The sequence below is a fragment of the Equus przewalskii genome, chromosome 27 (genome assembly GCF_037783145.1).
Source record: "Equus przewalskii isolate Varuska chromosome 27, EquPr2, whole genome shotgun sequence".
Classification (NCBI taxonomy): Eukaryota; Metazoa; Chordata; class Mammalia; order Perissodactyla; family Equidae; genus Equus; species Equus przewalskii.
The window spans coordinates 36996503-37022546 of record NC_091857.1 but is presented as its reverse complement, the minus strand read 5'-3'; the positions used below and the strand labels follow the sequence as shown (position 1 = coordinate 37022546).

Sequence of the window (26044 nt, the reverse complement as noted above, 5' to 3'; positions counted from 1 at the left end):
AAGCCATTATTTACCGCCTTGGCTTTTGTGGAAGATACCGTCTCCCCTCTTTTTTTCTTAAACGTAGAGTGTTTGGGTCACATACCTGCTTTGGAGGAAACCTCACTGATCAGAGCTATTTTTTCTGGGTTAGAGTGCGGCCGGTCCTGGCTCGGCTCCTGGCCCCGCCCTTCCCCGGCTGTGTGGCTTCCGACAGTGCACTCAAGGTGTCTGATGGTGGTGTTTGCACCTGTCGGCCAGGTGTGCCTGCCCCTCCCGAGGGGGCCTGTGAAGGCAGAAGGAAGCGGTGTTTGTTCCCCAAGGGGGCTCCCTTCCCTCCATCCACCCCCTCTGACAGCTTGAGGATTGGGGATCCTCTTAAAGGGAAACACCCAGATAAGGCAATGCCTTGATGGCTGTTAGACCTGGTCTGTTCATCACTGCACATTTATTAAGCACCTACTGTGTGCCAGGAATGCTCCAGCATATAGTGGTAAGTAAGACAGACCCAGTCCTGCCAGAAAAGAGTTTGAAACCTCAGGGAGGCATTGAGGCCCAAGAAAACGTGTTCCTGGAACTGTGAGGGCTTGTGGGCTGGCGCAGAAGCATAGGAGGGGCGGGATTCAAAGCATGAGCTGGGCAGAGGGCTGGGGGGGGGATGAGGCCACGGTGAGAGAGGGAGAGAGAAGAGCCTGAGCCACGTCCTCGCCAGTCTTGCCATGTGGCTCCTGGTGAGTCGTGTCACCTCTGGGACCTGCGGCTCCGTCTTAGTTCCTTTGAAGATGATCGGAATGAGTGTTTTGTGTTTGTGGCTCAGAGACGCTGAGTGGGGCTCACCTTTGTCTTCCAGGCCGCTTAACAGCCCCCGGTACTGGACAGCCTTCGCAGGCATTTTGAGCCAATCTTTAATGTTCTACGAAAATGGACACCGAGTGGGAAAAGTGATTGCTCATCCGAATTACGATTCCAAGACCAAGAACAATGACATTGCTCTGATGAAGCTTGAGGCCCCTCTGACTTTTAACGGTACTTATCTTTCTTCATGCGGCTCCGGGTGTGTGAATGACTTCCACCAAATCTTAAGGAGGAGGGATTAAAACTTGTGCCGTGACGAACGGAAGGAAGGAATTTGAGTTGGGTTAGGGTGCGGGCAGGAGGGGTGGCTGATAGAACAGGGCTCGGCAGAGGACCTCACCCAAAAATGTGCCTGTGGCGTGTTGAGGGAAGCAGTGACCGCTGTGCTTTTCCTCCACTGTAGAGAGGGACGATTTGGTGAAAACATGGGAAAGTCGAGAAAAGGTTTCTCACCCACAGCGCTACTGACATTTGGGGTCAAGTCATTCTTTGTTGTGGGGGTTTTGTCCTACGTATTGTAGCATATTGAACAGCGTCCTTGGCTTCCACCCGCTAGATACCAGGAGCACCTCCCAACTGCGACAAGCAAGATGTCTCCAGACATTGCTAGACGTCCCCTGGGGGCAAAATCACCTCCACTTGAGAACTACTGATCTATGATTTGTAAAGATACTTTATTTTTTCACGTAAATTCTGAAAATGAGATACTTTAAAGTAATAACAATTTAAAATAAACGTGACTTCCCATAGCCTCTTATTTGAGCCTCGATCTGGTCCATCAGCGGGTCCGGAATGTTCCAGCCCCACAAGGGGACAGAAGAAGCAAAATCTCACCTCCCCCCTCAAGGTGTTTGCAGTGAAGTCAGGGAAACAATATAGACATGGGAGAAACAATTCTTGGAGGTCGTCTCCAACACGGGCCTCCGAGTGGGGAGCCGGAAGCGCCCACATGTGTGTCTTTTCCGCCCTCTGCCACCTGGAGACCTTGTGTATTTTTAATTTCTATTTTTTGAAGATTTGAGTTAAAAAAAAGTTAATTATGTATTTTCAGAAGCAGAGTTAGCCAATAATTCCAGCGATAAGTAGCATAATTTCCAGAGGGGGATGTCTTGCTGTTAGGAGGAGGGGCCGGGCAGGGACAGTGGGAGTGCCAGGGCACGTTGGCATCCGGAACTTTCCTTGGGCGGGGTGGTGGTGGTCTCAGGCCCGGCGATGCCACGTGGGGAAGGTGCAGGGGAGACTGTCTTCAGAGGCCTTCCGTTAGACCAGAACAGCTCACGGTGTGTTCTCTTCTTGAAACAGACAGAGTGAAACCAGTGTGTCTGCCGAACCCGGGCATGAGGCTGGAGCCGAAACAGTCCTGCTGGATCTCCGGGTGGGGCGCCACCTACGAGAAAGGTGGGGCTCCTGGGCACTGCGGTCTGCAGGTCCCACGGGACAGAGCATTAGATTCAGAAGTGGGAGGTCGGGTTTCAGTCCTGGTTCTACCACTGAATTATTGGATGACTGTGGGCAAGTTGCCCAGTCTTTGTGCCTCTGTTTCCCCATCTGTTAAATGGGGAAAATTGTACCTACCGTACGTAACACACAAGGTTCGTATTAAGATCAAATAGAACAGGGCCGGCCCGGTGGCGCAGTGGTTAAGTGCACACATTACGCTTTGGTGGCCCGGGGTTAGCCAGTTCGGATCCTAGGTGCGGACATGGCGCCGCTTGGCAAGCCATGCTGTGGAAGGCGTTCCACATATAAAGTAGAGGAAGATGGGCACGGATGTTAGCTCAGGGCCAGTCTTCCTCAGTAAAAAGAGAAGGATTGGCAGTAGACCCTAGCTCAGGGCTAATCTTCCTCAAAAAAAAAAAAAAAAATGAAATAGAACAACATGTGGCAACTGCTTTTTGAACCACACAGGCCTTATAGATGTGAGAGGTATGATATTGCTCTGCATCCTGTCGTTGCTAATGGGCCACCCTAGAAGTCCACCTGCCCCTTGGTGGCTGAGGGGTGATGGACTCAGGAAGATCGTCTTGTGTGCCCCCAGATGGCCATCTGCAGGCTGTCTGAGCTCTTACCCGTTGGCCCTGACGCCACAGCTATGGGCGAGGAATTAGATTCCCCGGCCGCAGGCCCCCACAGCTTCCTTCACTTCTGATTTGCTTTCATCCTAGAGAATATTTTTCGAAGGAAGGGATGCTGGCTATTCCACTTGTATGAAATGTGGAAGTGCTGAGTGGTACAAAGATGCATTTTATATACCGTTTACATCCTTCTCCCAAAAAGTGCTTGGGGCACACACACAGATCCTGTAAAACAAGGTGAAAAGTCCAAGGACCGCATGATCTGGGCAGAGAGCGCTGGGGGTGCTGGGGATCCTGGCATCTGGTCAAAAGTAGGTTACTGTGGTTGAAGCTTATGGTTGTGAGCAGGGCTTCCCGGCAGCCAAGGCAAAAGGGAAAATCAGCGAATATTTGTGGAGCATCTGCCCCGAGCTGAGATTGCAGCCACGAACAGAATAGGACAGAGTTCTGCCCTCAGGAATTCTCCTTGCCCTGCCGATGGCTGAGGGCATGGAGGGGTCAGGCAAACAAGAAACGAATGACTGAACTAGGTGCTTTCAAACAGCGGGGCGTTATGAGAGCCAGTGTTGTCAGGGAAGGCTTCTTGGAGGAGGTGACGTTTGAGCTGAGATCTGAATGACCAGTCTGTTTAAGGAATAAAGGGCCAGTGTGACTGGAGGATGGTGAGCCAGCGGCCTCGTAGTCTGTAGTGAGGATACTGGCTTCTGTTTCGTGTGAGAAAAGGAGCTGTCAGAAGTTTTTAAACAGGAGAGTGACATGATCTGATGGCTGCGTGGGGGACACGGAGAGGGCGGGGGCGAGAGTATTCCGAACACGACAGCGAGGGCACATTGCCGTGGTCCTTCAAGACAAGGTGGCGGCCCAGGGTGGCGGGCGTGCAGGTGGAGAGAGCAGGCACATTTTGGATGGAGCAGCCAGATCTGCCGATGGAGTGAATGCCAGCTGGGGGGAGAGTGAGAAATGAAGGAAGGAGGGCTTCTGGCTTTGTGATCTGAGCCAGGGAATACGGGGTGGGGAGGACCGGCATGGAGGAGGGCCCGATGACAGGCTCTGTGATAGGAGGTTAAGCCTGTGGCGCCTAGAAGGTGTCCAGGTGGAGGATGCAGGATGGGAGGGAGGCAGTAGAGACAGCAGGTGTGGGTAATTTGTTAGAGGCATTTTAATGCGCAGGGGAGCTGAGAAGTGAGACAGTATGTGGAGGATGGTGTGGGATCGAGAAAGGTCGGTCTGTATAAGGCAGGAGACACCGGAGCCCCTTGGATGCTTGGGGAACCGTCCAGTGAAGAGGGAGCGAAAATGAGGAAAGTCGATCCTACGGAACCGATGGTCGGGTGATGAGAGCGGATGATTCTGGAGCAGACGGGGTTCCATGGCTCCAGAGGCAGGGAGTCTTTTCCTTGACACTGAGCTCTAGAGCTGCCTGGGAGGAGGGCGTGGGGCACGTGGCCCCCTGTCTAGTGCCTCTCGGTGGCACATCTCCGGGAGGGAGTCCCCTCTTCCCGTGAGAGCTGCCGCGGCACTGACAGCTGGCCGGTGTCCTCTGTCTTAGGGAAAACCTCAGAGCTGCTGAACGCCGCCATGGTCCCCCTGATCGAGCCCGAGCAATGCAACAACAAGTTCATCTACAACGATCTCATCACGCCCGCCATGATCTGCGCCGGGTATCTGGAGGGGAACGTCGATTCCTGCCAGGTAATGGCAAGTTTTTATTCAACCCTTGGGCCTTGACTAGTTTCTCTGAGTCCATGAGGAGAACCCTCCCCCTCCCCCAATGAGGGACAGGGTTCCATGTCCCTGGGACGCCGGGCCAGCTCTGGGACAGCTGTGGGAAGTGATGGCTACTGACGGTGTGAAGGCATCTGGTGCTAACCAGCGCTGCCTGCACATCGCTGCTTCCTCTGGAAGGCTTCTATTTTATCAAAGTGTCGGTGGAACAGAAATAAGTATTTTGACATTTTAAAATACGGACAAAAACTTATTTGGTAACTCTCAGCTGATATAGACTAAAATGTGTCACCAGCGTAGTCTCTTTTGGGGATCATGTTTCTATTACCTCGTTGGAGGAGACTTGAAACCCACACACCGGCTCCTAACCTCCCCCCAAGCCCCCACCCCGACCCCCACCCTCTGGTCAGGGTCCATAGGGTGCACTGGTTGCTTGAACTTCTGCTCTGTAACTTGCTGTGTTCCCCAGGGTGACAGTGGAGGTCCTCTGGTCACTCTGAAGAGTAGCATCTGGTGGCTGATTGGGGACACGAGCTGGGGATCCGGATGTGCCAAGATGAACAGACCGGGAGTGTACGGGAACGTGACAGTGTTCACAGACTGGATCTACCAAGAGATGAGGGTAACTCTCCCGTCCTCCTTCTGACTGAGTTCTTCAACTTGCGGCGTCAAAGCCCAGATGTCTGCGGGGTGTGGTCCTGAGCTGACTGCTGACCACCCCTCGGCGGGATGCAAACTCTGCCTCCCGTGGCTGTGGGTTTGCGTCAGCATCCTCTTCCCCGTCCCTCCAAGGCCCACCCATCACTGCTGACCAGCATCACTTGCCCGCTGCCCCGTGGTGCTTGGATGAAAAGATCTGGGGTCCAGGGCTAACTGTGTGTGGGCTTCCTTGTGCCCTGCTGACCACACTTAATTCTGGCTCAGCTGGCTCTGTTCACCCACCTAGACCTCATCGATGAGTGTGGGCTGAGAGCAGAGCGACGCAGGTCAGCCAGTTGAGTGGTGACGGTGCCCCCTCCTTTTCTGGGCCATTGAGTGTGCCCTGGGGCGGAGGAGCAGCCGTGCTTCTCTGGTCCAAGGAAAGCCTGGGACGATGGGAACGGTCCAAGGGTGCCCTGCGGCCCTGCCCTCCCGGACTCCCAACCTGACTGGTACTGCTTAGCAGAGCCCTTTCCTTGGGCGCTGCCCGGACCGTGGTGAGGACCAGCTCTCTGCCCCTCAGGGGCATCAGGGCTGGCAGCTTTGACAGATTTCTGCCCCTTCTGGGACTGGGCTCCTGATGAAAGACAAAGTTCTCTTCTGTCTTCTTTCAAGTCTGCAGAGGCGCCCAGTCTGTAGAGGGAGGGTCAGAACCACAGGGCATCGCCCAACGAGGCTGGCCCGCGTCACCCCCAGATGGAACCATGGCAACTATTACCTTCAAGTGACCACAGGGGCAGGCCAGTCTGCACCTGGCCAAGGGCCGGGCGCTGGAAATAGACGACCCCAGCTGCGCTGTGGGGGCCTGCATGGTGGAGGAAAGCCTGTGGGGTTGGGCGTGCCCGGGAGGGGAAGATGCTCCAGACACCTCGAGGGAGGCGAGATAGGCCAAGGGGTGGACTGTCTCTCCAGGACATGAGACAGCAGACGGGCACAGTGTGATGAGCCAGTGGCCCAGCATGGCCGGAGCGTGGAGCGAAAGGACCGGGTGCAGGAGAGATGGTGGAGTAGAAAGCAAGGACCAATTAAACACAATGTGTTTCAGTGGCTAACACAAGCTTGATTTTCCCGCACAAAGCTGTGCTAAATGGCTGGATCCCACACGCCCCGTTCTCCCTGTTCTCTCTAGGCCTTCGCCCACGCTATTCTGTTGCCCTGAGCCCCTTCCCCTCCATTGTCAGCCCCACTCCAGGCCCTTCATGCCGTAGGAAAACACATTCCTCTGTCCTGCTGGGCTTGCTGATTTGGGTGTAAGGGCCTCATGCCAATCTAGGAGAGAAAAATAATTGTCTGCCTTTGTCTTGAGAAAATAATGTCATTTTTTTTCCTTTTTGAACAGGCGAACAGCTAACCCGTGTGGCCTTTGTCCTCGACGCCATTCCACAAGAAAATGAAGGGGCTGGTTTTTAATTCCCTGTGCATAATGTATTTTTAGCAATGATTCAAAGATCCTCTCATTTTTATTAAATAATGAACTTCTCTGTCCTTGGCACTCTCCACAGTTCTGTGCAGGCCACAGGGGCTCCTCCCCGGGCCCACGCTCCCTGACTCCTTGTCCAGACGGAGTGATGGCCTGGCTGGTGTGGCCTCCAGGGCCGATGCTGAGCAGAGGGATGGAGTCTGCCCCAGGGGATCTTCCTTGTGAGCCCATTCCGGGGGCCACCTTTAGATGCTCATAGGATGGTGACTTCTCGGCTGCTGGACAGCTTGAGATGGAATGGGAGAAGCCAGGTGGGACCTGCAGGGGTCCCCCGGCAGCCCCAGGGCCTGCCTCCCCTCCAGGGTTTTCACTGATCCCTTTTACTGCCTTCTTAGCAGCCCCGGATGGTGGCTGGAAATAAAGGGACCAGCCCTTTACGGGCCATGACTTGATAGTCAGTTGTCAGGACATCTCAAACCTCCTTTTCTTCTTGCGGGGTGAGAGTGTCCATGGAGCCCTGGGAGCATGGGAGCCGCTGCAGACACGCTCACCCCTGCACACGGCCGGGACAGGTGGCCACTGCGTGTTGAGGGGGCTCGCCCAGGGAGACCAACCTTAATCTCCACCCTCCTCCCTGTCCCTCTTCCTGCCTCCTTTGAGATTGTGCACACCCCTGTGGTCCTCCCAGGGGGCCACCTAGGTGGGGTCCATGCTGACCCTCTGGGGGCCTCTGAACCACGTGGGAATTGAGATCGCCTGGGGAAATCAGGGATGCGGGATTGACGACGCGTCGTTTCCTGTAATGTTTCTACAAGTTACTACCTCAGTGCTCCTGGGATCTCGGCTGCGATGCCCAAGGCGTTCCTGCATTTGCCTCTTTGGCACTCTTGCTGTCCTTGCCAAGTGTGAGCGGTGGCCGACTAGAGCTGCCTTTACAAAGTGACTGGCTCCTAAGTGAAGGTACTGTAATGACGCTGCTGAAGAACAGCGCCCGTGCTTGCGACAGAGAGAAGGCCTGTTTTGGACTCCCTGTGGCCCCTTCCAGCCCCTTAGGTTCCCCGGGAGGGAAGCGCCACGCTCAAACTGCCAAGAGTGAAGTGTAAATGCTTCTGCTGCATGACCTGCTTTCCCCGAGGCCCTCCTCTCCAGCACACCGGTTTGCAAGAATGGAATGAATGATTCTCCTGCTGGGACCTCACCTTGAAATGGAAGGCGGTCCAGCCTCTTCATAGGATGCTCCCACTCCACCTGCCTCAGTGGCAGTGGTGTCCCCAGGGGCATTCCGTTCCGCATGGCACTGCCAGGTGGCTGCTCCCCAAGCCGGATTTTAAAAAGCATTATCACAGCGAGAATGTGTTCCTTCTTTCGTGCTTCTTTTTATTTATGTGACCACTGTTCGTCTTCTGTTTTGTATCTTTTATAAACTGTAAAATTCAATTGTGAAATATTGTACAAATAAATTATGCATTTTTTTCCAAATATTTATTGAGCCTTTGGAGAGCTGCGTGGGGAGCAGAGCCAGTCTGCATTTCCTTGCAGGGTGGTGATGCTGGGCCAGCTGCCGTGGGGCTGAGGCGGGGCTAAGGGCGCTGGTCAGAGGCCGCAGGTGAGGCATGGGGGCTGGGAGGATGCCACCGTCTGGTCGGTCCCATCCGCTGCCACAGCCTCTCCTGTCAAAGATGACCTGTGGATGGCACCTGAATGGGCATCACCTGCGGCTTCTCCCGGATCCAGACCCTGTAACCCAACTCTCTTCCAGACCTCTCTGCCCAGTGACCTCAGATCGTGCCTGTCCAAAAATGAGTCCAGCATCTCGTCCCCTGAAGCTGTCTTCCTGGAGTCCGTGTGGCTCCTGGTGGCAGAGCGTCTCCCTCAACTGGCATGTACCCCAGTGCCCTGCGGTTGTGACTGGCGGTGGGAGGAAAGATCGGGCGGGTTTTTTCCCTGAGAACAGAAATCCATTGTCATTCTTTGCACTCCCCCAATCCGAGAGGTTCTACGTACGTGTCAGGTGGCTGGAGAAGATGACTGTGGTTGTCTTCATTGTGTCAAGATGTGTGAAAGTTATGGAAAAAGTTGAAATAAAAAAAAAGTAAAGGAAGTACACATTTTTGTTAGACAATATCCATAAGTACAGCTGATTCTTGTTATTTGTTGTAATTACGTTCTATAAAGTCGTGGACACTGAATAAATGAATAGTCAATCATTCCTGGGGACAAACAGGATCAGGTGCCCCTGAGCCCTGGTCTGTGTCAGCTGATTAATAGGTCACCTGGTTTTGGGTGCGTTTCGGTTTAAAGACACCTTAGGGATGTATATTCTAAGTATGTATGTATATTCTCTGTAAGGCACGTCCCAGCCTTCTTGTGCTTGGGACACTGGGCCGAACTTCCCCACTGTACTCGTGGCCATTTTAAACATCGGGATCACCAGCAAAAAGTACAAAAATACCGAAAACAGGGCACTAAATAGACCCTGAAAAGGACCCCCTGTTTGCAGCCTGCGAGATGAAACAGGCGGGCCGGGTGTCACCTTGCTCCCCTCAGCTGGGAACGTTAAGTGTAGGGAGACACAAATCTTTTGCTGCTCTGTAGATGTCCCCAGAAGTGTTGCTAGTATTGATTTGGGGGTTACAAATAAATTTTAGGGGGCGAATTCACAAATGAGGGATCCGCGAATAATGACGATTGAGTGCCTAACACGTCCACGTGGGCAGGGTGGTTGACAATCTTTTCAGTCATATTTTTCATTTTGGAGTCACCCTGGTGAATGCTTTTACTTTTGGATGAGGTTGATTTCACTTAAAAGATGTAGCTAGAATGCGGAGACTAGGGAAATATTGCTATTTTTGTATTTAAACCTTTATAAAAGACTTCAGTGTGAATACGTATGTATAAACAAAACGCTAATTGCAGTAAAGCGAAAACACGAGTCTTAATAAAAGCTCGTCATCTGTTCTGATCCTTTCATTGCCTCTTGCAGCTGGGTCAGCGGGAGAGTTCTCGGCATTGACACGCACGGCCACCTTGAAAGCCTCTTGCTGAGTGGTTACTGGACAGTCCTGCCTTCAACTCAGGTCCCGGGGCTGTTCCTGCCTCTTTCTCTGTTCTGCTGTGGCTTTCCTCATCCTGCTCCTGTTTCAGAGCCTTTGTCCATTCCAACCAAGGCTTCACCTGGAACCTGACTTATAAAGAGCCCCCACACCCCTGGTTGGAATCGAATCGCCTGGCCGCAGCCCTGTGCTGCTTTGGACACCAAGGGAGGGTGACATAGGGAGACGATATGGTACACGCCAGAGCACATTCTCCCAGGGCACCCAATGTTTTAAGAAAAGTGCTGGAATTTATGTGACATTTTTTTTTTTTTGATATCAGTGTTCAGAGGGTGTTGGAAGAGTGTGTGTGCACACATGCACGCTTTTTTTTTTTTTTTTTTTTTTTGCTGAGGGAGATTGGCCCTGAGCTAACATCTGTTGTCAATCTTCCACTTTTTTTTTTAAAGATTGGCACCTGAGCTAACAACTGTTGCCAATCTTCTTTTTTTTTTGTTTTTCCTTTCTGCTTTTTCTCCCCAAATCCCCTCGGTACATAGTTGTGTATTTTTAGTTGTGGGTCCTGCTACTTGTGGCATGTGGGATGCCACCTCAGCATGGCCTGATGAGCGATGCCATATCCGTGCCCAGGATCTGAACTGGTGAAACCCAGGGGTGCCAAAGCAGAGCTCGCGAACTTAACTGCTCAGCCATGGGGCCGGCCCCTAATCTTCCTCTTTTTTTTTCTCCCCAAAGCCCCAGTGCATCTTAGTTGTAAGTCATTCTAGTTCTTCTATGTAGGATGCCACCACAGCATGGCTTGATAAGTGGTGTGTAGGCCCACGCCTGGATCGGAACTGAAAAACCCTGGGCCGCCGAAGCAGAGCACACGAACTTAACCACTCGGCCACGGAGGGCTGGCAGCTGTGCCACCTCGAAAGTAACACTTAAAAAAATTCACTAATGTAATGGCTGCCTCATTTTAAATGAATTAGCCCCCAGAGCATCAGTGTTTGAGCCCTCCCTTTGCTGTGACTAATCTTATATCTGACTGAAAACCTACCCCACTACATGAATCGCTCTTCCTTTGGAGGAAAATAAAAGAGGGACCTGAGAAATCGAACGCTTGTCTCTTTTGCTGCTTTTCGTGCCCCCTGGTGAAGGATCTGCATGGGACCCCCGCCTTCCCAAACAAGAGCTGGCGTTTGGGGGACTTTTCTGGCTGGCTGGTCGCACTAGTCTTTGCTTTTGTTTGAGAAGGACAGTAACAGGTGCAGGTGCTTCACGGGATCTTAGAGGATAGTCACACATCCAGAAAGTCATTCGAACAGGTGCCCGGTGTCTCCCACAGCATTTATTAAGCACCTGCTGCATGCCAGACTCTGTGTTCTAGAAAACCAAGTCTTTCTATTTTATTTTATTTTTTTTTTTTTAAAGATTTTATTTTTTCCTTTTTCTCCCCAAAGCCCCCCGGTACATAGTTGTGTATTCTTCGTTGTGGGTTCCTCTAGTTGTGGCATGTGGGACGCTGCCTCAGCGTGGTCTGACGAGCAGTGCCATGTCCGCGCCCAGGATTCGAACCGACGAAACACTGGGCCGCCTGCAGCGGAGCGCGCGAACTTAACCACTCGGCCACGGGGCCAGCCCCCAAGTCTTTCTATTTTAATCAGTTCATTCTATGCGGCCTCTCTCCTCACTCTGTTCCAAACGGAGCCCCATCCCATGGGGTCAGCCGAGCCCCAGACTTGCCTGGAAGGAGAGTCCCTAAGTGGACATCATTGCTATTCTAGCTCGTTCTGCACAGATAGATGGACCTTCGAGCTGTGCTGTAGATCAGCAGCAGAGTCTGGGGACGCAGGTTCTGATCCTGGTGCTGCCCCTCATGGGTGGGGAGCGGGGATAAGGCGGGGGTGGGGAGACAGGGCAGGGGCGTTCAACCTTTTGCCTGAGCCTGGCCACCCTCTGAGTGAAGGAATCACAAGAACTGGTCTCCAGGGCTGTCTTTCCTGGAGTCCTGGACACCTGGGACGAGGGACAGCACACTTCTCCTGGACAGGCCTGGGATGTCCCTAGACACCTGCTCTTGCTGGCCAAAAGGTAAATGATCACACCTCGTAGGTCCCCAGCAGATTTACTCCCAGGGTAAATCGCCATTCCCGGGAGCACATCCTATCAGCTTTCTTTCTCCACCCTCTCTAGGAATCTCCTGGAAAACTGTGACAACAGCAAAGAACACTTGGCAACTCTGACACCTCTGACTGTCTCTGGTCCCTGCAGAATCTTCCGGTTCATGGCAGGGACGCTGGTACTGGAGAAGTTCCTCAGGCCAGCCACGAGAGGGCGCCGGCTCCGGGACAGGGGCCTGCCTCCGATGGCTCCCAGGCACAGAAGCAAGAGCTGGCTACAATTAAAGGGACGCATGCCTTGTGCTGGATTAGGGATGCGTGCACTGCTTGTTTGTACCAGCTCTTACAGACGCCTGTGCGTTTCCTGTAAGCATGGGCCAACTGGCTCCTGAGAGAGCGAGGCGACCGGCAGGTGTGCAGTTGGCACCTGGCAGAGGCCTCGAGGCGCTGCCCCACAGCTGGCGTTGATCGGAACTTGTCGAACGCCCATTGTTCCCCTGACACTCCCTCTTATGAATAAATTCTCATATTGGCCCAAAACACTGAGGATCAAAGAGTCCTGTGTGTCAGGAGGGATCTGGGGGGAGGGGCTTGATGGGAGGGGACCATGTGGCTAGTCCACCTCCGCCCTGATGAGCGTCTGTCCAGCTTGGCCCGAAGCCCCCTGCTTCCTGGGGGCACACAGCTCTCGAGGCAGCCCCTCCACTTCTGGATATCTCTGTGGAAAGTGCTCCTGCGCCCATGTTGGTTGTGTAGAATGTGTCTTGCTGGGGAATGTTCACTTACGGATCCTCCCCTTTGGCACGGCCAGCCACATGCCGCATCTCTCTTCTTGTCCCCTGGCCTCCTCTCCTCTGGGCTCGGGCATCGTGATGCTTCAACTCCCACTTTAAAGGACCTGGTGGCAGGTCCCTTCACACCCCGCCCGGCCACAGCCCGTGGTTCGGTTTCCTGCCCCTAAGCTGGCTGTGGAGGGGGTGTCTGAGAAGGTCCTCACCCCAAGGAGAACAGTCGGGACCCGGCTGTGCTTCTCTGGGGCGGTTCCTGGTTAATACGCCACCTTCTCTGCTTCTCAGACCCCCGCCCTCGCCAGAGCATCTCCTCAAAATCCCGCTGGGTGGCCTCTCTTGACTCGGACTTCTATCTTCTTCACTCCACGCCAGCCACCCAGCGACGTGACAAGTCGGACACTTGATCAGTGCGTGTTAGAGAGACGTCATGCCGTTCGCTTCCCATTCTGTTTCACTTTTGTAACTTTATTCCCCATTTCCCTACCCTTCCCTTGTAAATAACCAGACCATGTTCTTCAGCTCAGCTCATTTGTTCCTGCCTGTCCCAGCCACCGAGGGCAGCGTCAGGGCCTGATCGTCTGCTCCACCTGCTTCCTACGTGCTGTCATTTCCAGGCTTCTCCCCAAAGAAGAAGCGTGAGAGAAATGTCTAGTAGAAAAAAGTTTATTACAAATAGATGAAACATGGCATCTACAAGCATTCACACAAGCAGCACTCACACGCCTAAAACACTGGGTATGCGAAAGGACAACACAAAAAAACCGAAAATAACCGTTCCATGATGCTGCACGTACATCGGTCTCTGATAAAGAGATGGAGAGAGTCTGGAGACGAGGACCAATCCTGGGGGTAGAAAACCATTTCTCCTAACCAGAAAATGGCACTGCTCATTCAGTCTAAAGCATATGCTACATGAAGGCGGGGCTCTAGTCTCAATGCTTGAAACCAAATCGCTCATCACAGCTTCTTAGCGCATCCTTATCCACTAAAGGACAAGCACAGACAGTGACCACCAAGCCTGACCCGTAACCGCTCGGGTATCTGTGAATGGGTAACTAATGATGGTGTGGCTGTTGGGGAGAGATGCTGGGCCTCCGCTCCCTGGAGATGTGCATGGAGACATGAGGCTGAGACAGAGAGCCCGATTTAACCCGGGAACTTGGCTAACCGGCGCCGAGCCTGGGCCAGCCGAGCAAGCCGCTCCTTCAGGAACTTCCTCTTGTCACAGGTGTCGTTGCGCTCCTTCAGGAGCCAGTCGTAGGTGTCCCTGTCCTGCAGGAGCTGCAGCATGGACTTCTGCAGCTGCTGGCCGAATGTCTGGAGGACGAAGAACTGGATGATCAAGGGGATGTGGGTCGAGAGGCGGTTGCCGGCCTCCTGGAAGAAGGAACAGTGCACAGAGGGTTGAGCGGACATTGCAAAGAGACTCTGCCCTCACCATGTGAGCACCAGGAGGGACCTGGGCCCGGGGAGAGCAAGGTCCCCGCCTGCGTCTCAAACCCATCAGCATCCTCTGTGCTAGAGGCAGCGAGGAACCATGCTGGGTGCAGAGAGCGCCCCGGCTAGGAGTCAGGGCCAACCCCGACTCTGCCTTCCCACTAGCTTTCCCCAATGATGAAATGGTTACTTCTGACGGAAGAGGGTAAAATGTGCTCTAAACAGACAAATGGACAGACTGAATAAAAAAAACTACGTCTTCAAATTATTTACAACTCTGCTGAAGAGATTTTATGACTTTTTTTTTTATCAACAAGAAAATTATTTAGCAGAAAAGAGGCTGGGCTATCAAAAGCCAGAGAACGGAGCCCTCGGAGTTCCGTGCATGTGGACAGTTAGTTTCAACCCTTCCTTCTCCCTCCCCACTCCCATCGATTAGAGAAAAGTTTCTCGTTCCAAAGACAGGCTGATCTCGCAGGAAGCAGACACACACTGGGACCTTAGCAAGTTCCGAGACCCCTCTGTGCTTCAGTGTCTTTCTCTATAAAACATTAGCACCTGGCCTCACGTAATGGTTAAGAAGATTCAAAGAACTAAATGATAAAAGTTTGGAAAGATGCCGGGCCTGGAGCAAGCACCCAGTGGATGTTAACTGAGAGCGTCTGTGAGATGGAGATGGCCCATATGCTATGTGTTTCAGGACGAGCATGAGTAAGGGACACGGTCTGTCACCAAACGCAAATGGAGGAAAGGAGAGGGAGCAAGCAGATGGAAAGCATTCAAGAGGGATGTCGGGGGCCACAGGCATTGAGGTTCGATGCTGGAGAACGGACACAAGCTGAAAGGAATGGCTAAGATCTAGAGGGACGCCAGGTACCCAAAATATCTCTTGAGACTTCTGGTATGAACATGGCGGCAAGTCATTTTCTCATTCTCCTGGAGATCATCCAAAACTTCGAGGGTTTTGGCGGAAGTGGGAGACAGGTAATGCACAGCCTCTGACCCACGTGTAACAAAAGCAGTGGTGGTCAGGCCAAGCCACGTGGAGGAGGGGGCAGAGGAAACGTGGGGAGGAGCAGCGAGTGTCAGATGCAGAGGGAAATCCTTTCCTGAGTGGGATCCTCATGGTGAGCAAGTGTTGGGCTCGGGGAGATGAGGAGGTGGGTCCCAAAAAGACTCACACAGATGAGCCAAGTTTGCAGGAAATCATCTCTTTGGTCGCTGAGAAGAAATTTCTGAGTGGTGAAAATCAGCTCCTCTGGGCCCTTTCCCCAGTGCCCATGGGGACATTGTGCAAATCACTGACGCTGGGAAATGCATCTCATCTAATGATGAGGGTGCTCGGGAGAGCAATAGCTCCAAAGATGTGCACGTCCTCCTCAGGGAATCTGCAAATGTGTCGCCTTACATGGCAAAGGGGAACTGAGGCTGCAGGTGGAATTCAGCGTGCTAACCAGCTGACGTTAAGATAGGGAGATTATCCTGGGTTATGGGTGGGCCCGATGCAAAGGAGGGAGGCAGAGGAAGATAGACTGTGCAAGAAGGTGGGAGAGAGGGAACATGTGAAGACAGAGGGAGGGGCCCCGAGCCACGGAATGTGGGAGGCTTCTAGAAGCTGCATGAGGCAGAGAGACGGATTCACCCTAGAGCCTGGAGGAGGAGCTCAGTCCTGCTGACACCCTGATGTTAGCCAACGAGGATCAGGCTTAATGGGGACCAGCGGCATTCTCACTGGAGTCAAGGACAAGACCAGGCTGCCTATTAGGGCCACTACTGCTTCTAGGTGCACTAAACGGACCAGACGAGGCAAGAAAAGGAAGTTTGAGGCCTAAAATTGGAGAGAGAAGGGGAGCGTAGAGCAATCGCTATTTGCAAAGGGATGATGTTCATTGGGAGAACACACGAGACTCAGCTGTAAAACCACTACAAACAATAAGAGAATCCGCATGGGGAAGGGGTATAGCATAATACACAGAAATCATATCTACTAACAACAGACAGAAGATATAATGGAAGAAAAGACTCATCTATCGTAGGGACAAAAATGAGAAAATACACGGGAATAAACTCCAGAAATATGCACCATCTACCTAAAGAGAACTTTAAAATGCTTCTGAGACTCCCCCGAAAGGGGATCCTAAAAATGGAAAGACCCATGATGCTCTGGGACAGGAAGACTCGATGTGATAAAGATGGCAACTCTCCCTATGAGGACCTATAAACTGAACATGATCCCAATAAGGAGACCGACAGTTCTCTTTTTTCATAAGGAACTGGATAAGCTAATTCTAAAATTCATACTGAAACTGGAACAAATGAGGAGAGGCAGAAAATTTCTGCATAAACAGAAGTGGGAGCGTAGAGTTGCTCGGCCATGCTCACAGCAGTATTCTTCAGATGAATGGGTGGATGGAGAAATAGAGACACAAAACGTGGTTCTGGGAGGTCTGCGTGCATGGCTGAGTTTGAGAAGCACTGCCTTAAGCATCCAAATAGTGAAGTGATGGAGGTTTCTGCTAAACCAAGAGACTACCATTTGCTCTCGCTGTCTAGACGCTTACACATCCCAAAGTCCTGACTGAGCTGTGCATCCTTCCCCAGGATAAATTAGATCGCCCTTCACATTATTTGAAATGTACTGTACAATCAAAGCATGCGTCTTTATGAGTAGCTTCTAAGTGGCAAGCTGCCACTGCATTCCAATGCAAGGGACTCACCCACTCTCGTCTCACTGAAAATTCACACGAACCCTATGAGGAGATGCCATTTTATAGAGAAGACAACTGAGGCTAAGAGGCTAAGTAACTTGTCTAGAGCAATAGAGCCAGTCAAAACCAGAGGTAAGTGGCTCCAAGCCACAACATCTTCTCATCTATCTGAGGTCAAGTTGCTTCTACAGAGGCTCACACAAGGTGGAACGATGGAGCTGGCTGACGGTCACTTACAGAGACAATAAGACTACAGAGGGAGGCATGTGGAAGGAAAGGAAGAGCAAGGAAAGCCGCCTTTCTGAGACACTGGTGGACTCACGTGCTGGTAGGCGTTGAGATGCTCCAAGATTTCTGCCATCGAGGACTCTGTGGAAGTGTTTTGACCGCAGACGTTGATTGTTTTTTTCTTCTTCTCCTCCTCCATTTCATTCTCTCTGACCTTCTGTAACGTGCCCCGGTAAACGTGGTCTTGGCAGTAGACGATCTTCTCCATTTGGAAGTGGAGTCGGATCGACTTCTCAGCTTCATTTTCTTGTTCTAATTTAATGTCTTCAAGTTTGGACTAGAGCAGAAGAGAAATGCCACAAAATTTCCCTCAAGCAATGAATCACTGGGTCGGAGGAAAACAGGTCTTCTGCAAAGTCCGCAAAGAGCAAGGCGGCAGAGGGGCAGAAGCTCCCGGGGGGACCTGAGCCACACAGGTGAGCAGACCCCTCAACCCCAGAGCCCGGGGACCTGGCGGGCTCTGTTCTCAGGCCCGAGGCTCAGCTGCTGTCTTTCCTCTTATGGGCTTTTCCCTCTGACGAGGAGGAGTAAATTCCCCATCGGAGCTCACAGGGGTAAGACGAGGGCCAAACTGAAATCAATCAAATTCTCAGTGTTTCATGTTCCTGGGGTTTAGAGAAACCGGCTGCCAGAAAACCAGGGAGGAGATCTCTCACGCAGAAAACAACTGGACCCCCAAGACCTCATCGAATGCAATGCACAGTGCTAGGGACATCCTAAGCATTTGCTTCCCTGTTCGTTACAAACTTGCGAGGAAGGTTCTCTTAGTCGCCTTTTGTGGGTGAGTTGGTGGAGGCCCAGGCGGGTTAAGGAGCATACCCCCAGACCCCCGGCCAGTGAATGGCAGAGCCGGTCTTCCCGTCTAGGCTGGGGGCTAGGGACTGAGGGTTTGTGTGCCCCCCCAAATTCACAGGTTGAAAAGTGAATTCCCAATGTGATGGCATCTGGAGGGGGGGCGCCTTTGGGAGGTGAGTAGGTCATTAGGGTGGAGCCCTCATGAATGGGATTAGTGCCTTATAAAAGAGACTCCGGAGAACTCTCTCTCCAGCCACCCCTCTCTCTGCCACGTGAGGATACGATGAGAAGGCAGCCACCCACAAGCCAGGTGGTGGGCTCTCATCAGACACCACATCTGCCAGCACCTTCATCAGGGGCTTCCCAGCCCCCAGAACTGGGAGACATAAACACCTGCTGTGTGAACGCCCCAGCCGTGGCACCTGCTGCAGCAGCCTGGGCTGACAAAGGCCCCTGTTTCTGAGTGGGCTGAGTCTGGTCTCTGGGTTATTGGAGGTGGGGGCATCTCCTGTCCTCTTTGCTCTCTCTCTCCACTCTTGAAAGATACTATTTTTGTATTTGGCTTCCTGAATGAGTTTCTGGATTTAGGGCCATTTTCTCCACATGGGACAACGTGCTACCCTAACCATGGCTCTCGTTTGTTCCTGTGACTTTAAATATTTTATTTCTGACTTCTCTCACTCTGCTCTCCCTCTTTTAGTCTTTTAACTAGACATCACTGGTAATATCATTAGAAAGATTCACCAATGAGCCTGATTATTAGCTTCTCCAAATACACAATAAAGTCGCAATGGTCTTAATTCAAGAAATCTATTGGCCAGTGTCAGGCTTACATTTTTTTTTTTTTTTTAAATAACATATGGTTGGTTTTACCTTGGTGGTTCTGTGGAGGTTGAAAAATTCACTGAAATTTTTTTCTGAAACTTTTGTGAAGGTATCCCGGACCAGATCTGGTGAAAGAAAAAAAAAAATGGTCCAGTATTGGTAGAATCATTCATAATCTTTATAGACCACAAAAAATAAGAGGATAAAATGGCAGGAAACAAATTCTCTCTCTCCTTCTCTGCCTTCATTCTTCTCCTCTTTTCACTAAAGGAGGAAGGTGTGATTTTTTGCTCCAGAACTCCCCAGAAGAATTTTAAAACCTAAATGTCCCCTGACATATTTATGTGACATCTAAAATTTTCATCCTAAGTATAAATAGTTGCAGAGAATGTAATTTCTGCTAAGTTATCAAGGTATCACTATTTTACAGGCAAACACTCATTTTTAAATATACCAACGGAGTCTAAATGTCCACATCATCCATTTGAAAAGAAATACATGGACAAGCTCCTATTTAAATAAAAAAATTTACAGTATTTCTTTTTAATTTTGAAAGCTATTTCATTTATTTTTGAAATCCATTTGACTTCCTCACAGAATTTTATCCTAATATGACATACTGTATCTTTATGCTTGAAAATCTTTTATTTGCTCCATATCCTATCTTTCTGAAACAGAAGTCAGTATACATAGTTTGGTTTTTAAATTTTTTCTATACATCTCTAAGTACTACAGATTTTCTTCAGGACAGAATTAAGAGTGCACAATTGATCAACACAACACAATTACAGAGCTTGGTATATAATTAAGCCTATTGGTATATATTACATATACAGATAATATAATATAATATAATATAATATAATATAATATAATATAATATAATATAATACAAATACATATATATAAGCTTATATATACATATATAAGCCCATTTGGTATATTTTAAGCCTAAAGGTAAATTTTACTAGAAACACATCTCTTAATGAGCTGTTATGACACTGTCCCCTCACCTCTACTATGTTCATGGGTCCATGAATGATTATTACATGTTGCTAACATGAGACACTTGAAGCCTGATGAGAATGGTGTGAGCCAAGGAGCAGATGAAGAGACGAGATTCAACAGCATCTCGGAAACCAAGGAGCAAAACACTTCAGGGAGAAGGGAGTGGTTCCATCCTACGAAATGCTGCATTTCTCCTTGACGGGCTGCTGATAGCATTTCCTATCCACACAGTCATTCCAGCACCCCAGAGTCACACAACACTCGAGAACGCTCGAGACACTCCCACGGCACACAGTTATCTAGTCGTTGACCTTAGTCCTCAGAGATTTCAAATCAACAGAGGATTCTGAGACTGGGAAGGAGTCCCAGCAGCGGGGCAGAGTGGAGGTGCGGTACAACAAGAAATACATCCTTGGCCTGTGTCCCCGGTTCCTGACACGGGGCTCCTGAATCCCTCAGAATGTCTGGGGGATGGGCGCGTCTCCTGTTCTAACGAGCTAACTCTCGGTGGCCCTAGACAGCTTCAGAATGGGGGCCAGTCGCCAGGAAGACCAAGCCATGATGAGAAGCCCGAGCTCTCAGCACCACCTTCCCCGCCTCCCCGAGGGGAAAGGGACTGGAGATTAGGTTCCTAAGTGATCAGGCCTACGTGATAATTGATTACACCTCCATAAAAACCCCTGAACGACAGGGTTTGGAGAACTTCCAGGTTGGTGAACACATCCACGTGCCAAGAGGGTGGTGCCCCCAAATGCTCCTGCCCTTGGGACCTCCTGCCCGCGGACCTTGCCCCGTGTGTCTCTTTCATTTGCTTCCTTTATATTATCCTTTATAATAAAGTGGTGAAGGTAAGTACAGTGTGTTTCTGAGTTCCATGTGCTGTTTTAGCAACTTATTGAACCCGAGGAGGGAAGTGTGGGAACTCTGATGTACGGCTGGTCGGTCAGAAGTACAGGGGACATGAACCCGTGACCGCCATCTGAAGTGGGGGCAGTCTCATGGGACGGAGCCCTTAAGCTGTGGGGTCTGTGCTCGCTCGGGGCAGTTAGTGTCTGAACTGGACTGAACTGTTGAACACCCACTTGGCGTCTGGAGAATCAGGGAATTGGCTGGGTCGTTGGTGATGGAAAACACCCCTGGAGGAGAGCTCTGAAGTCTGGCTCTGGCTTCAGTTCAACATCTTCCCTGCCCTAGAAACAAAATGCTTAAAAGCAAACCCAAGAACTCACCACTTATCCTGTGCAGCATATCAATGGCTGGCTCTTCCAGCAACTGGATTTGCTGTTTGATGATCGTCTCAAATGTCCTGTAATTCACAAATCCTGGTAGCTCTCTGCCACGATACTGATTTTCAAATGTCCAGATCTGTCTACGGATAGCTTCGCCACCTACGGTAGGAAAGAAGGACTCTGAATTATTTTATAAAAATAACCTTTGGGGCCGGCCCAGTGGCCTAGTAGTTAAGTTTGGTGAACTCCGCTTCTGGGTTCAGATCCTGGGCATGGACCTACACCACTCATCAGCCATTCTGTGGCGGCATTGCACATACAAAATAGAGGAAGACTGGCCACAGACGTTAGCTCAGGGCTAATCTTCCTCAAGCAAAAAAAAAAAAAAAAAAAAAAAGGAGGATTGGCAACAGATATTAGTTCAGGGACGAATCTTCCTCAGCAAAAAAATAATAATAATAACCTTGCAAGTTTTTCCAAACACAATACCATTCTGGATTTTCTGAAAGTACAGAGTGGCAAGCAAATTGAAAAACATTCAGGGATTGCAACAAAGAAACAGATCTCAAGATAATTTTCCTTAGTCATCTCAAGACGGCAAGCAACAAACCACGGTGTGATGCCAGAAAGCAGTGGACGCAGCAACTCAGAGTAACAGGTGTTCTTGAAAAGGTACTTGAGCATGAGATTATGTAAATCAAATTTGATTTTTACCAAAAAGATTGCATCATAGGATATCATGACCTGCAGGCCCTTTAAAAACTAGACATGATCAGGGACACATCCAGAATCAGCTAACATCACATATTCACGTGCTGTCACATGAGTAGAAAGTATTTATAAATCAAAGCGGATGATGGAGTAGCTGGGCACATAGATCTTATTAGTGTGACATGCAACACTGTTTACCCCACTTTCTTTTTTCTTTTTACTTTTGGAATTCTTTTTACTCTTAACAAACTAGACTATGGAGAAACACCGCCATTGGGGGTGGAAACTCAGAAGGCCTCTGGTTCTTCTTTTTTGAAAAAACAACCAGGCGTGGTAGTCTGGTCAGGGTATATTTTCATAGGAATTTTTAAAATTAAGATATAATTCACGTACAATAAAATTAACCTTATGAAAGTCTACAATTCAGCTATTTTTAGTATATTCACAAAGATGTGCAACCCTCACTTCTACCTTATCCTCAAACATTTCCATCACCCCAAGGAACCGCATGGCCATCAGCCATCACCCCCCATTTCCCTCTCTCTCCAGCCCCTGGAAACCACTAATCTACTCTCTAGTTGAATGGACTTGCCTCTTCTGGACACTTCGCATGAGTGGAATCAGACAACATGTGGCCTTTGGTGTCTGCTTCTTCCACTGGGCATAATGTCTTCAAGGTTCCTCCATGTTGTCGCATGTATCAGTCCTTCACGCCTTTCCATGGCTGAATAATATCCCATTGCCTGGTGTTACAGGCTGAACTGTGTCTCCTCAAAATTCCTATGCTGCAATCCTAGCCCCCAACGCCTCAGAACGGGACTGCTTGGAGAAAGGGCCTTTAGAGAGGTGAGTGAGTTGAAATGAGGGTGGATCCTGCTCCAATCTGACTGTGTCCTTATGAGAAGAGGCGACTAGGTCACAGACACGCCCCAAGGGACAGCCAACTGAGGACACAGGGAGAAGACAGCTGTCTACAAGCCAAGGAGAGAGGCTCGGGAGGAACCAACCCTGCTGACACCTTGATGTTGGACTTCCAGCCTCCAGAATTGTAAGAAAATAAATCTCTCTTGTTTAATAAGACAGTAGGTGGCGCTTTCTGGCAGCCCTAACAAACTAATACCCATGGATACACTGCATTTTGTTTATCCGTTCATCAGTGGATGCAGCTTCAAGTTATTTCCACTTTTTGGCTATTATGAACAATGCTGCTAAGAACACTCACATACAAGTTTCTACATGAATGTTTGCTTCCATTCACTCAGGTATACACCTACGAATGGAACTGCTGGGTCATAGGGTAACTGTATGTTTAGGTTTCTCAGGAACTGCCAGAATGTTCCCAAAGCAGCTACGCCATGTTACATTCTGTCCAGCAGGATATGGGGCTCTGACGTCTCCATACTCTTATCAATATTCCTTATTATCTGTCTTTTTGACGACAGCCATCTTAGTCAGTGTGAGATGCGATCTCATTGTGGATTTTGTTTGCATTTCTCTGATGGCTAACCATGCTGGGCTTCTTTTCATGTGCTTATAGGCCATTTGTATATCTTCTTTTTGGAGAAATGTCTCTTCCAATTCCTTCTCCATGTTTGAATTATTTGTCTTTTTGTTGTTGAGTTGTAAGAGCTCTTTATATATTCTGGATACTAGATCCTTTCAGACATGTAATTTGCAAATATTTTCTCCCATTCTGTGGGGTGTCTTTTCACTCTCTTGATAGTGCCCTTTGACACACAAACGTTTTTGATTTTGATGAAGTCCAATTTGTCTATTTCTTTCTTTGTTGCTTGTGCTTTAGGTGTCCTACCCGAAAAACCATGGCCTAATCCAAGGTCACGAAGATTTGAACTTGTGTTTTCTTCTAAGAGTTTCATAGTTTAGTTCTTACATTTTGGTTTTTGATCAATTTTGAGTTAATTTTTGTATAGGGGGTGTATAGACTTTTGTATAGACTTAAGGGTCCAGATCCATTCTTTTGCATCTGGGTATCCAGTGATTTGCAACTGATAATTTGTTGGGAGGAATTTAGCATTTAAAAAAAATGAGTTATTTTCTCACGGGCTGCGTGCCATAAAATGCAGCCTGAGCAACACATAGGAACTGCTGGAAGTTGAGGGCTGCTGCCTCCCTGGGAAGGGGGAGAGCAGCCCTTTCCGATGCGAGAACACACCACACCGCCGGCCTTCACCCCTCTGCTCTGGAATGTAGCAGTGGTAAGCAGCAATGGGCACTGCGGAGACATGGCAAGTTACTGCCCCAGCATGAGCTTCAAGAATATTTTTCCATCCAGAAGAGCTGTTCTTTACCCAATCCTGCCCTACACGCCCTCTGCTGAGGAACGAGCGCACTCAAAGTTGTGGCCTTTGAATTATGTAAAAAGTTGTAAGATTTATTTTCCCGCATTCATACTCAAAGCCAAGGAGAAGTGCCCACCTGAAGCTATACTCAACTGGAATAAATTATGCATGCCTGCCACGTTGCTGGGATAAAAGCAAAGTCGTTTGAAATTTCTCTCAGCTGCTATAGCTGTATCATTGGTCAGTACACGATTTCCTTTAGGCTACTTGACATATTAAAAAATAGATTTCAGATCACATTTTCTACCTTTTTCAGACTCTTGATGATTTGAAAACGCCGGCGTGGCACCTTGTACACTGTTTTATTTTCTGGTTCATTGTTGAGACTGTCAAACCCATTAAGATACACATCTGGCTTCAAGGCCAAGCTTTGAGACCAAGACCAAGACCGACTCTAGGTGACTTCAGTGGTGGCACCATTTGTAACACAAAGGGGATGATACACATGCCACGTCCACCTGCTCATGATGATGGGAGGTTTGATTCTTTGAGAGGCCATGATTGATGTGGGCCAATTAATGTGCATTTTCTCTCCGGGTGTCCTCTGAAATCAGTAACAGATGCCTGCTGGCCCGAGTACAGTGACGTGGAAAGAGCAAATGTCGCCTTTGCATCACCACCTCCTTACTCCGGCCATCCTCACCAGCCACATCCCCCGCCTCCCTGGCCTCCCACTCAGCCCAGCACGCCAGGTTTACGACGGTGCCCTGGACTCACCTTTTCGGAAATTGTTTTCAATCACCCCACTCCATTTCTGGAACTCCTGTCGGATTTTGTTAAACAGCCGAGTGTCATTGGGTCCTACAAGTTCCTCCCCTTGTACGAAAGAGGTGATGTTCTGATTAAATGTAGTAATTTTCTGTCAAGAAGAAAAACGAAAGTACAAGTGGAGATATTTCAAACACAGACATTGAGGTGGTCTGCAGGTCGTGCGTGTGCTGAGGGTGGGCAAGTCATTCTTTGCTGCCTTACGGGCCACTGTGGGATGAAGGGAAAGGAGAGCCTTTGGCACCAGACCATCCAACTCTCCCCTTATTGCCTTCTAGCTCTTGGGCGAGTGCACCTGATGAAGGGTCAATGAAGTGGATGTGACCATCCATCACGCTGACTGTGCACACCCCTCATTCCATGCACTCTGTCCCTCAACTCTGGCCCCTTTCTGACACTAAGTGGGCAGAATGAGTCGGGATCAGCTTCAGGAGAGTGAAGAAACAAGTGCACGAGGCACACGGTCCCTCCCCGGACCACGATGTTGGATTCTCCAGTCGAGGCAGCTGGCAATACTCACCTCTATCAGGAAGAACGTTTTTTCAGTTTCATCTTCTGGGATGTCGGTGCCATATTTTTGTAACTCATCTGATAGATTCTGGTAACTTTCCTTTATTTGATTTTCTAACAGGGGCAGAGATTTCTGAGGAAAAGAGAGAAAATAATGAAAATCCACAAAAACGGACAGGGAATGAGAAGGCGATCCCAGGCCTCCTTCTGCAAGGCACAGGGCAGCTGCACAGTCCTTCCGACCTCCTGACTTCCCTTGGGAGGAAGACCCTCCAGAGGGAGAGAGGGCGCATTAACAGGCACTGTCTTCCATCCAGGTCTTCCCGCCTTCCCGCTCCTGTGGAAGCAGCCTCAAAGCCATGCTGAGGCTCCCACTTCGCCTGCTTCCTGGGCCCCGTCAGAGCAACGCAAAGAACATTTCCTTCTGTGATCAGGTTATCTAAGCTCTCTGCAGGGAGCTTAGAAAGAGCCGCTTGTCTAGTGGGTTCTGGAAAAGTGGCAGTGGGAACAATCTGAGATTCAACAACTTTCACGTTGTTGTTAACGGTCAAAGTTATCGGGGACTTCTGTCTCTGATAATAATATGGTGGACAGCACATGCTGGCTCACCTTTCCACTGCAGACATCTAGAAATGCTGGCTATCATGTCAAAAGCATCCCTTTAAATGTGTCAGTGAGCTGGCAGGTACATAATAGACACTTA

The 26044-nt window shown here is 49.9% G+C and overlaps 2 protein-coding genes across 8 annotated transcripts in view; one reads left to right on the top strand and one right to left on the bottom strand.

Moving 5' to 3' along the window:
* Positions 1–8234, top strand: part of TMPRSS2 (transmembrane serine protease 2) — a 33402-nt gene extending 25168 nt beyond the window's left edge. For all 5 annotated transcript variants that reach the window (XM_070597894.1, XM_070597893.1, XM_008538249.2 and 2 more), the window contains 5 exons: positions 830–1005; positions 2137–2232; positions 4459–4601; positions 5104–5256; positions 6673–8234. In XM_070597894.1, coding sequence (XP_070453995.1) covers positions 830–1005; positions 2137–2232; positions 4459–4601; positions 5104–5256; positions 6673–6684 — 580 coding nt within the window. In that variant the 3' untranslated portion in view covers positions 6685–8234. The remainder of the gene's footprint in view (positions 1–829; positions 1006–2136; positions 2233–4458; positions 4602–5103; positions 5257–6672) is intronic.
* Positions 8235–13349: 5115 nt separating this feature from the next.
* MX1 (MX dynamin like GTPase 1) overlaps positions 13350–26044 on the bottom strand; it is a 35650-nt gene continuing 22955 nt past the window's right edge. For all 3 annotated transcript variants that reach the window (XM_070597681.1, XM_008538204.2, XM_070597682.1), the window contains exons 10-15: positions 25352–25474; positions 24781–24922; positions 20993–21151; positions 18804–18880; positions 17170–17412; positions 13350–14079 (exon numbers count right to left, since the gene is read on the bottom strand). In XM_070597681.1, the coding sequence (XP_070453782.1) occupies positions 13849–14079; positions 17170–17412; positions 18804–18880; positions 20993–21151; positions 24781–24922; positions 25352–25474 (975 nt within the window). In that variant the 3' untranslated portion in view covers positions 13350–13848. The remainder of the gene's footprint in view (positions 14080–17169; positions 17413–18803; positions 18881–20992; positions 21152–24780; positions 24923–25351; positions 25475–26044) is intronic.